General features: G+C 40.2%; 1 protein-coding gene across 1 annotated transcript in view; it reads left to right on the forward strand.

Annotated features, from left to right (window-relative positions):
- The window catches only part of GM2A (GM2 ganglioside activator), a 49,127-nt gene extending 38,650 nt beyond the window's left edge, over positions 1-10,477 (forward strand). Inside the window, exons 3-4 of the mRNA XM_007943636.1 lie at positions 9,776-9,958; positions 10,322-10,477. Of these exons, the coding sequence (XP_007941827.1) occupies positions 9,776-9,958; positions 10,322-10,477 (339 nt within the window). The remainder of the gene's footprint in view (positions 1-9,775; positions 9,959-10,321) is intronic.
- The last annotated feature ends 1,557 nt before the right edge of the window (positions 10,478-12,034 follow it).

Below are 12,034 nucleotides of genomic sequence, written 5' to 3' on the forward strand. Positions count from 1 at the left end.
TCTTTTGGTCTCATAGTTGTATAGGCTGCAGATCGGATGGTTTACTAGTCACTAGGACTAATTGTTTCCATGAATTTTGGTTTTCTTCATTCTTCTTTGCCCTGGATGAGGAAAGACCCATCGTTGCATCTAGATGGCAGCTTGCTAGCTTTTAAGATTCCAGTCACTGCTCACTAAAGTAGGAGGTGGAACAATGTTTTGTATAGTATCTTATGCCAATTGAGCTTGATGCCCCCTGTGACTATGGTCCCAAGCCCACAGGTTCAACTACTCAGTCCCTCTGGGCAGCTGGCTGTGACCAAGCAGTGACCACAACCTTGCCCCTTGTCAGTGCTTTAGCTACTCTTCACTCAAGGACAAGTTTCAGAGTTTCTTCTGACATCCATTTTGGTCTTTTCTTTCTTTCTCATCTTTTTAATGATCTCTTGCTTTCTTTATGGATGATGTTTTTGATGTCATCCCACAATTCCTCTGGTTTTCGGTCATTGGTGTTCAGTGCATCAAATTTATTCGTTAGATGGTTTCTAAATTCAGGAGGGATATATTCAAGGTCATATTTTGGCTCTCATGGACTTTTTTTTAATTGTCTTGAACTTCAAGTTGAACTTGCGTATGAGCAATTGTTGATCTGTTCCACAATCAGCTACTGGCCTTGTTTTGACTGAAGATACTGAGCCTTTCCATCACCTCTTGCCACAGATGTAGTCAATCTGATTCCTGTGTACTCCATCTGGTGAAGTCCACAAGTATAGCTGCCATTTTTGTTGTTGAAAAAAGCTGTTTGCAATGAGTAAGTTGTTGGTCTTGCAAAATTCTATCATGTGATTTCAGTGTTATTTCTATCACCAAGGTCCAAATTGCAACTACTGGTGATCTTCTTTGTTTCCAACTTTTGCATTCCAGTTGCCAGTGATAATTAACACATCTTGATTGTATGTTCAGTCAATTTCAGAATGCAGAAGTTGATAAAAATTTTCAATTTTCTCATCTTTGGCTTTGGTGGTTAGTGCATAAATTTGTATAATAGTAGTATTTACTGGTGTTTCTTGTAGGTGTGTGGATATTGTCCTGTCACTGACAGCATGGTACTTCAGGACAGATCTTGAAACATCCTTTGTGATGATGAATACCACACCATTCCTCTTCAAATCGTCATTCCAGGCATAGTAGATCATATGGTTGTCTGATTCAAAATGGCCAAAACTCGTCCATTTCAGCTCACTAATGCCTAGGATATCAATCTTTATGCATTCCATTTCATTTTTGACAACTTCCAATTTTCCTAGATTCATAGTTTATACATTCCATATTCCTATTATTAATGGATGTTTCAGCTGTTTCTCCTCAATTTGAGTTGTGCCCCATCAGCGAATGGAGGTACCTCAAGATTTAATTTACACATATCATTAAGTTGGTTCTACTCTGATGAGGCAACTCTTTCCCAGTCATACCTTGACTGCCTTCTGACTTAAGGGTTTCATCTTCCTGTGCTGTATCAGAGAATGTTGCTTGCTGAAATTGAGGATGACTTGAAGCACTTACTGATGAAGGTTGAATAATACAGTCTGCAGTATGGATTACATCTCAATATAAAGAAAACAAAAATCCTCACAACTGAACTTGTAAGCAACATCAGATAAATGGAGAAAAGATTGAAGTTGTCAAAGACTTCACATTGCTTGATTCTACAGTCGACGCCAATAGAAGCAGCAGTCAAGACATCAGATGATGTATAGCACTGGGCAAATTGGCTGCAAAGAACCTCTTTCAAGTGCTGAAGACCAAAGATGTCTCCTTGAGGACTAAGGTGAGCCTGACTATTTTCAATTGCCTCATGTGCATGTGAGAGCTGGACAACGAAGAAGGAAGACCTAAAAAGAATCAATGCTTTTGAGTTGTGGTGTTGGCGAAGAATGCTGAAAGTACCATGGACTGCTAAAAGAACTAACAAATCTGTCCTGGGGGAAGTGAAGCTGGAATGCTCCTTGGAAGCTAGAATGGCCAGACTTCGTCTTTCATACTTTGGTCATGTTGTCAAAAGGGGCCATTCTCTGGAGAAAGATGTCATGCTTGGTAGGGTGGAGGGTTGACAAAAGAGGGGAAGGCCCTTAACAAGATGGATTGACACAGTGGCAATGGCAATGGGCGGAGCTGTTGCAGGACTGGGTGGTGTTTCATTCTGCTGTGCACAGGGTCACTATGAGTTGGAGATGACTTGATGGCACCTAACAACAACAATGGCTAATGATTGTGCACATTTTTTCATATGTTTGTTAACTGCTTAGATAGCCTCTTTGGTGAAGGTTCTATTTGTGTCCTTGCTAATTTTGTGATGGGGTCATTTGTCTGTTGAGTTGTTACAGTTTTCTGTAGATTTAGATTAGACCCTTATTGGATAAATCATTTCTGAAGATTTTTTTTCCCCCAAGTCTGTAGGTTGTCTACTCTTTTCATAAAGTCTTTTGATGAGTATAAATTTTTAATTTTTATGAGGCCTCATTTGTCTATTTTATCTTTTTCTGTTCATCTATCTCTTATAATGTTTGTTATTCTATTTTTACAGAAGATTAAGTCCCATTGTTTTCTTCCTGTGTTATGTTCCAGGAGTTTTATGTTTAACATTTAGATCTTTGATCCATTTTGAGTTAATTTTTGTCTGTGGTGTGAGGAATGGATTCTGTTTCATTTTTCTGCAGGTGGATATCTAGTTTTCCCAGCATCCTGTATTGTAGAGCGTATGTCTGCCCCATTGAATGGACTTTGATCCTGGTTGAAAATCAGTTGTCCATGGATGGCTAGGTTTAGTTCTGAGTTCTCACTTCTGTTCTACTGATCTATGTGTCTGTTGTTGAACCAATACCAAACTGTTTTGATTTACATTCTCACTTCCAAGGAGCATTTTGGCTTCAATTCTTCCAGGACAATTTGTATATTCTTCTGGCAGTCCATGGTACTTTCAGTATACTTTGTGAGCACCACAACTCAAAAGCATCAACTCTAATTGGTCTTTCTTATTCATTGTCCAGCTTTCACATGTGTATGAGGTGACTGAAAATACCATGGCTTGGGTTAGGTGTACCTTAGTCTTCAAGGAATTACCTTTGCTCTTCAGCACTTTAAAAAGAGGTGTTTTGCAACAGATTTTCCCAGTACAATACATCTGATTTTTTGACTGCTGCTTTGGTGTTAATCATGGTAACAGGTAATATGAAATCTTTGACAGCTTCAATCTTTTCTCCATTTGTCATGATGTTTATTCATCTAGTTGTGAGGATTTCTGTTTTCTTTATGTTAAAATGTAATTCATACTGCAGACTGTTGTCTTTAATCTTCATGAGTAAGTGCTTCAAGTCATCTTCACTTTTAGCAATCAAAGTTGTGTCATCTGCATATTGCAGGTTGTTAATGAATCCTCCTCCAGTCCTGATGCTGTGTTCTTCATATAGTCCAACTTGTTGGATTATTTGCTCAGCATACAGATTGCATAAATATGGTCAAAGGATACAACCCTGACACACTTCTTTCCTGATTTTAAACCATGCAGTATCTCCTTATTGTGTTCAAATGAGAGCCTCCTGGTCTATGTATAGGTTCCTCATGAGCAGAATTAAGTGTTCTGGAATTCCTGTTCTTCTCAATATAATCCATAAGTTGTTATGATCCACACAATTGAATGCTTTTGCATAGTCAATGAAATACAAGTAACATCTTTCTGGTATTTGCTTTGAGCCAAGATCCATCTGACATCAACAATGATATCTCTCATCCCACTCCCTCTCCTGAATCCAGCTTGGATTTCTGGAAGTTCCCTGTCAATCGATTGCTACAATCATTTTTGAATTATCTTCAGCAAGATATTGCTTGTGTGTGATATTAATGATATTGTTAGATAATTTCCACATTCTGTTGGATTGCCTTTCTTTGGAATGAGTATAAAAATGGATCTCTTCCAGTCAGTTGGCCAGGAAGCTGTCTTCCAAATTCCTTGGCATAGATAAGTAAAGGCCTCTAGTGCAGCATCTGTTTGCTGAAACATCTCAATGAGTATTCTGCCAGTGCTTGGAGTCTTGTTTTTTGCCACTTCCTTCAGTGCAGCTTCAACTTCTTCCTTCAATACCATTGGTTCTTGATCATATACCACGTCTTGAAATAGATGAACATTGACCAATTCTTTTTGGTACAGTGACTCTGTATTTCTTCCATCTTCTTTTGATGTTAAATGCATCATTCGATATTTTGCCCATGGAATCCTTCAATATTGCAATTTGAGGCTTGAATTGTTTTTCAATTCATTAAGCTTGAAAAATGCCAAGCATGTTCCTCCCATTTGGTTTTCTAACTCCAGGTCTGTGCACGTGTCACTATAATAATTGACTTTGTCTTCTCGAGCTGCTCTTTGAAACCACCTGTTCAGCTCTTTTATCTTGTCATTTCTTCCATTTGCTTTAGCTACTCTCCATTCAAGGGCAAGTTTCAGAGTCTCTTCTGACATACATTCTTTCTTTCCTGTCTTTTTAGTGACCTTTTGCTGTCTTCATGGATGATGTTCTTGATGTCATCCCACCATTCATCTGGTTTTTGGTCATTGGTGCTCAATGTGTCAAACCTATTCTTTAGATGGTCTCTAAATTCAAATGGGATGCAATCAAGGTCATATTTAGTCTCTTGTGACTTATTTTAATTGTCTTAAGCTTCAACTTGAACTTGCATATGAGCAATTGTTAGTCTGTTCCACAGTCAGCTCCTGGCCTTGTTTTGAATGAAGATATTGAATTTCTCGATTGCCTCTTTATACAGATGTAGCCAATATGATTCCTGTGTATTCCATCTGGTGAAGTCCATATGGGTAGCCACTGTGTTGTTTAAAAAAGGCATTTGCAATCAGTAAGTTGTTGATCTTGCAAAATTCTATCATGCAATCTCCAGCATTATTTCTACCACCAAGGTCATGTTTTCCAACTGTTAGTGATTCTTCATTGTTTCCAACTTTTACATTCCAATCACCAGTGATAATCAACACATCTTGATTGCATGTTTGGTCAATTTCAAACTGCAGATGTTGGTAAAAACCTGTAGTTTCCTTGTCTTTGGCTTTAGTGCTTGGTGCATAAATGTGAATAATAGTAGTATTAACTGGTCTTCCTTGTGTTGTTGTTGTTGTTGTTATGTGCCATCAAGTCGTCTCTGACTCATAGTGACCCCTCCTTGGGTTTCCGAGGTGGTAATCACTACAGAAGTAGATTGCCCAGCCTTCCTTCTGGGGAGTGGCTGGTGGGTTTGAACCGCCAGCCTTCTAGTTAGCAGTCAAGTGCTTTAGGCACTATGCTACCAGAGCTCCCCCTGGTTTTCCTTGTAGGTAGATGGATATTATCTTATCATTGACAGCATTGTACTTCAGGATAGGTCTTGAAACATTTTTTTGTGACAATGAATGCCACACTATTCCTCTTCAATTTGTCATTCCTGGCATAGTAGATCATATGGTTTTCTGATTCAAAATGGCCAATGTGCAAAGACCTGGAGTTCAAAAACCAAAAGGGAAGAAAACGCTAAGCTGAAAAAACTGAAGAAAAATTCAAACCTCGAGTTGCAATGTTAAAATATTCTATGGGTAAAATGTTGAATGATGCAGGAAACATCAAAAGAAGATGGAAGGAATATGCAGAGTCACTGTACCAAAAAGAATTGGTTGATGTTCATCCATTTCAGGAGGTGGCATATGATCAAGAACCAGTGATATTGAAGGAAGAAGCCTCTCTCATGGAATTGGTGAAAAGCACAGCTCCCAGAATTGGTGCAATATCCATTGAGATGTTCAAACAAATGGATGCCCCACTGGAGGCACTCACTCATCTATTCCAAGAAATTTGGAAACAGCTACCTGGCCAACTGACTGGAAGGAATCCATATTTACCCATTTCTAAGAAAGGTGATCCAACGGAATGTGGAAATTATCAAACAATATCTTTAATATCACACACAGGTAAAATAGTGTTGAAGATAATTGAAAAATGGTTGCAGCAGTATATTGACAGGGAACTTCCAGAAATGCAAGCTGGATTCAGAAGAGGATGTGGAACAAGGGATATCATTGTTGATGTCAAATGGATCTTGGCTGAAATCCAAGAGTACCAGAAAAATGTCTACTTGTGTTTTGTTGACTATGCAAAAGCATTCAACTGTGTGGATCATAACATGTTATGGATAATTTTGAGAAGAATGGGAATTCCAGAACACTTATTTGTGCTCGTGAGGAACCTGTACATAGACCAAAAGGCTTTTGTTTGAATAGAACAAGGGGATACTACATGGTTTAGAATCTGGAAAGGAGTGTGTGTGGGTTGTATCCTTTTACCATACTTATACAATATGTATGCTGAGAAAATAATCTGGGAAGCTGGACTGTATGAAGAAGAGTGTGGCATCAGGATTGGAGGGAGACTTATTAACATCCTGTGATATGCAGATGACACAACTTTGCTTGCTGAAAGTGAAGATGACTTGAAACACTTATTGATGAAGATTAAAGACACCAGTCTGCAGTATACATTACACTGGAACATAAAGAAAATGAAAATCCTCACAACTAGATGAATAAACAGCATCATGATAAATGGAGAAAAGATTGAAGTTGTCAAAGAGTTCATATTACTTGGTTCCACAATCAACACCAATAAAAGGAGCAGTCAAGAAATCCGATGACATACTGCACTGGGGAAATCTGCTGCAAAAGACCTCTTTAAAGTGCTGAAGAGCAGCGATGTCTTTTTGAAGACTAAGGGGCGCCTCACCCAAGCCATGGTATTTTCGATTGACTCATATACCTATGAAAGCTGGACAATGAATAAGGAAGACCAAATAATAGTTGATGCTTTTTAATTGTGGTGTTAGCAAAGAATACTGAAAGTACCGTCAACTGCCAAAAGAACCAACAAATCTGTCCTGGAAGAAGTGCAGCTGGAATGCTCTTTGGAAGCAAGAATGGCCAGACTTCATCTGACCTACTTTGGTCATGTTGTCAGAAGGGACCATTCCCTAGAGAAAGCTATCATGCTTAGTAAGGTGGAGGGCCAATGGAAAAGGAAAAGACTCTCAATGAGATGGATTGACACAGTGCCTGCAACAATGGGCTCAGGTATAGCAAGGATTATGAGGCTCGCACAGGACTAGCCAGTGTTTCATTTTGTTGTACATAGGGTCATTTTGAGGCAGAGCTGACTTGATACACCTAACAGCAATATCTAGCATACTAATCTTTATGTGTTCCATTTCATTTTTGATACATTCCAATTTTCATAGATTCCTAGTTTGTACATTACATGTTCTGATTATTAATGGATGTTTGCAGCTGTTTCATCCCACTTTGAGTTGTGCCACATCAGCAAATGGAGGTCCCAAAAGCTTTACTGCACCACATCTTTAAGGTTGACTCTACTCTGAGGAGGCAGCTCTTCCCAGTTGGGTTTTGAGTGGCTTCTTTACTGATGGGCTTATCTTTGGCACTGTATTTATTGGACAGTGTTTCAGAGCTATTCATAAGATTTTCCAGTAATATATCAGACAGTGTTTCACTGCTATTCATAATGTTTTTACTGGCCAATTCTTTGAGAAGTGGATGGCCCCTTCCTTCTTCTGAGTCTGCCTCAGTCTGGAAGCTCTGCTGAAACCTGTCCACCATGAGTGACCCTGGTGTTTTTTGAAATATCAGTGGAGTAGCCTCCAGCCTCACAACAACATGCAAGCCACCACAGTATGACAAACTGTCAGATGAGTGATGGTGATGCCAGTGAGTTTGATTTTTTTGGCATTGTTCTCATGGTACTTGGGGATTGCAGTAATTCTAATGTTAAATTTCTTAATGGAGTCCTGTATTTCCTTTTGGGTTTGTTTGCTTTTCTTTATCTTTACTCAGACTTGTTAAGTTCAGCTATTTTGTCTTCTAGTTCATTTATTCTATCTTCTGTCTGTTTGACTCTATTGTTCAGTGTTTCTCTTGCTTTTTCTAATTCAGGCTTTTAATTCTTCCATTCCAGTAGTTCTCTCTCTCTCTCTCTCTCTCTCTTTTGGGTGGGGTGGGGTGGGGTGGATGTTTTCACTTTCCACATTGAGTCTCTCATTTTTTTTCCTGATCTCTGCTGGTTTGTTTTCTGTGTTTGCCTTTTGCTTTCTTTAAACATGTGTAGCACAATAGTCTGAAAATGATAAATTCTTTGAATTATTCTGGCCTTCGTAGGAGAAATTTCCTCTTCTTCATATCTTGGTTTTGACTGTCCCTTCTCTTGTGATTTTGTGTGCTTTGCTACTTTCTGTTAAACTTGGGTCATTTTGTTATCTCTCTTCTTTTTTTTTTTTTCACTTTAAATTTTGTTTTCTTGTTTTAGTGAGAAAATGTTCTGATTGGATGCTCTGGTGGCACAGAGGCTAAGCACTGGGCTGGCTGCCAACCAAAAGGATGGGGCTTTCACTCACCAGCCACACCAAGGGGCAAAGATATGGCAGCCTACCTCCACAAAGACTTACAGCTCTGTTATCCCCACAGGGCAGCTCCACTCAGCCTCATAGGCAGTGGGATGGTATCTTCTGAGAACTCCTAGAGAGCTTGCTTATCCTTAGGTTTTTGTCAATGCTGACAAAAGTATTGGATGCTTGATCTCTGGAATTTGTTATGCATGTATTTGTGTGTGGGAGGTGGGGTTTAGCTGTTCATAGACACTGATATAAGCATTGGGGCTCAACTTTCCTGTAGTGAAGGTGGGGGCTCTTTATGTCTTTCCTTCATAGGTATCTTTGCATAGGCTTGTCCACAGTGTCTCACTGTCTCTCTTTCAGTCTGAAGTGTTCCCCTTGCCCTGCTGTGCTTACTGTTCCTCCTAGTCCTAGTGTTCATTTGTCTTGGGCCTTGGCAAGATTCAGTAGCACTCTTTCTCAGTGCCATAGTCTTGATTGCCCCCTCCCAACTGCATGACCCATCATCTCCCCCAGACATTTTGCACCACCTTAAAAAAAAAATTGGACTGCACTTCCTCAGATTAGCTCTTTTTCTGTTATTCGTTGGGATGTTACCCAGCCTCATCCCAAAATGGATGCAGTGAGCAAGCACTCTCAATATCAGAGGGGAAGTTTTCCCAGTTTCTGTGCCATCCTTGTTCCTCCTTTCCCCTACTTCTGAATTTACCCTGATTCTCCAATACCTCGTGTGCCATTCAGAATTCTGAGATCTTAGTCTATGCTTGTTTTCATTTATTGTTTAGTAGGTTAGTTGCTGGGGGAGTAATTGAAGTAGGTTAGCAATTGGAAGCCTCCACTCACTTTATCATCTTGCTCCACTCTCTTCAAATAGGTTTTATCTTGATAACCAACTCCAATAATTTGGTCAGAACTCCTGAAGTCCTATGTGGTAGAGGGTTCTGAGGCCAAGAATGCGCTTCCAAGAAAAGTCCAGCAAATAATGCCACAATTAATGGTTAAGTGACAAGTGGGTGTCAACTCAAGTGTTAGCTCCAATCAATGGGTGATGAGTACTTAAAGAATTCTTAGGCTGTATGTAGGTCAGTGAGGGAGGTAAAAGAAATCACAACAGATTATTAATGTATGTCACAAGCACAGGAAAGGACAGTATTGGTGCATGTGCCACTAATTGTCATTCCTAGAAGAGATGATCTCTAAGGCCCTATCTAGTTAAAAATTAAGTGATTAAAAAAAACCAAAACAGAGGAGCTGGAATGTTTTCCCATGGAATTTCTGCTTGTAATCTTTTCAAACTCTTTCTCATTAGGTGGAATTAACTATAGAAAAGGAAGTAGCAGGCTTCTGGGTCAAGATCCCGTGTGTGGAACAGATTGGCAGTTGTACCTATGACGACTTCTGTAATGTGCTTGACACTTTCATTCCCCCTGGGGAGAGCTGCCCTGAGCCCCTGCACACCTATGGGCTTCCATGCCACTGTCCCTTCAAAGCAGTAAGTACTTGGGGAGGGAGGCCTTTATCCCTGTGGCTAGAGTAAAGAGATGGGGTTTGGAGAGAAGGAGAAAGATTTCCTGCAGATCTGTATGTCTGTGGTGTAAGTTGGTATGACCCATCCTGAACCATCTATCTTTTCTGGGCCTCAGTTTATCCATTTGAGAATGGGTGACTTGAACTTGGATGTGATCTTCAGGGCTCTTTAACTACAACATTTCCATGTTTTGCAGCATTATGACAATCTTTAATCTTGTGTGACTTTTAGGTAAGCAGGCCATGGTTGTAATCGTAGTGATGGCTCCTTCAGAGGGTCCTATCAGGAGGCTTTCACTGACCAGTGGTCTTACTGGCTTTCCTACAGGGCACCTATTCACTACCCAAGTCTGATTTTATGTTGCCTGACCTGGAGCTGCCTGGCTGGCTCAGCACCGGGAACTACCGCATCCAGAGCATCCTGAGTAACAAAAACAAGCGTCTGGGCTGTGTCAAGATCACCGCTTCGCTCAAGGGCAAATAATGTGGTACCAGCCACAGCATTTGGTATATGACCAAGGTGTTTCTTTCTCCTGTCTTGCATTTGTCAAGGCCGGTTTCTGACTCTGTACCCATTCAAATCCTTTTATGCACTGATTCCCCTACCTTTGTTGAAAATTATTTCATGCCACCTACACTTTAGCCTGGGCAAATAGCTTTGGCCAAAGTGAGGATGAGTTTGGCATTTTTTAACAGCCTAGGACATCTGCTGAGCTTACTACTTCACTTTCCTCCTTAAGAGCTTTGCCCATTTCCTGAAGAGTCAAGGAATGGGTACTAACGGGCCACAGAACCCCAAGTTCAAACTGACCCAATCTCTTGAAGTACTTTCATAACTTTCTCATTAGTTTTTAATTTTTTTTCACTGACTTAAAAACAGAGCAAGAGTATTAACATTTTTCATTTTTTCTAATCCTCTCTTAAACAGAGCAAGAGTATTAACATTTTTCATTTTTTCTAATCCTCTCTTAAACTGAAGTAGTTGACTTAATGTCTTCCTCATTAACTTCTGTGATTCAGTATCCTTTTCCAGGTTTGCTCAACTAACACTGGGGCATACTGTACCTGCAGAGGCAGGGCATGTGTAGTGAGGATCCCTTGGAGGAGATATTTTAGAATGCTCTTTAATGTTTAAGATAGAGTTTGTAATCTCAGGTGCCGGCAGGGCCAAGCAGAGATGTAAACAAGTGACAAGGTCCATGAGAAACATGTCACTTACCATGTGTATCATCTCTTTGCCTGTTTTGATATAGACATGAGTGCAATAAATACTTCTTTAAATACGTGAAAAACAACAGTGCACACACAATGATGCAAGAATACCAGTACACAATCTCAAGCTGGGATATCATCAAGGATGGTAAGGACTGGAGTAAGTTAGACAGGACATATTCAGTCCATATGAGCACTGCTATCTGGCTATAAGCTAATTCATGTGTAAAAATGGCATGGCAGCAGCATCTGACCTCCTCATCTAACTTCACAAGTGGGGAGGAGAATCATTATCAGCATCGACAGCCCGAGGCTGATTGCTGTGAAGCAGAGGAGGTCAGACATACCTTCTCTCTCCAATCTTATTATGAATTCTGACAGAGCCACCCTCCCACAGCATTCTCTACTTCTATGCAACTAGAACCAAACCAAAAAAATCACTGCCATCAAGTAGATTCCGACTCACAGCGACCCCCTTTGGGTCTCCAAGGTGGTAAATGTTTACAGAAGTATATTGCCTAGTCTTCCTTCTGAGGAGTGGCTGGTGGATTTGAACTGCCAGCCTTCTGGTTAGCAGTCAAATATCTTAGGCATTATGCTTCTCTGCTGGGTGCTGTAATTCACTGCAATGGCCACACAACTCACAGACAATACCCACAATTATGTGGTTTACTAGAGAAGTAACAGGTTACAAGTTAGGATCAGAAATGACTCAGGATAAGGTTCTTCAATCAAAACAGCCACCTCTTACCCTCTGTTGCCGGGCCCTGCTCAGGGCCTCCTGGAGCAAGTGCCACAAAGTTCTTTAGTTCAACTGATAAGTACCCAG

This window comes from Orycteropus afer, unplaced genomic scaffold (assembly GCF_000298275.1).
Source record: "Orycteropus afer afer isolate SDZICR_OR568_19922 unplaced genomic scaffold, OryAfe1.0 scaffold00110, whole genome shotgun sequence".
In the NCBI taxonomy this organism is placed as follows: Eukaryota; Metazoa; Chordata; class Mammalia; order Tubulidentata; family Orycteropodidae; genus Orycteropus; species Orycteropus afer.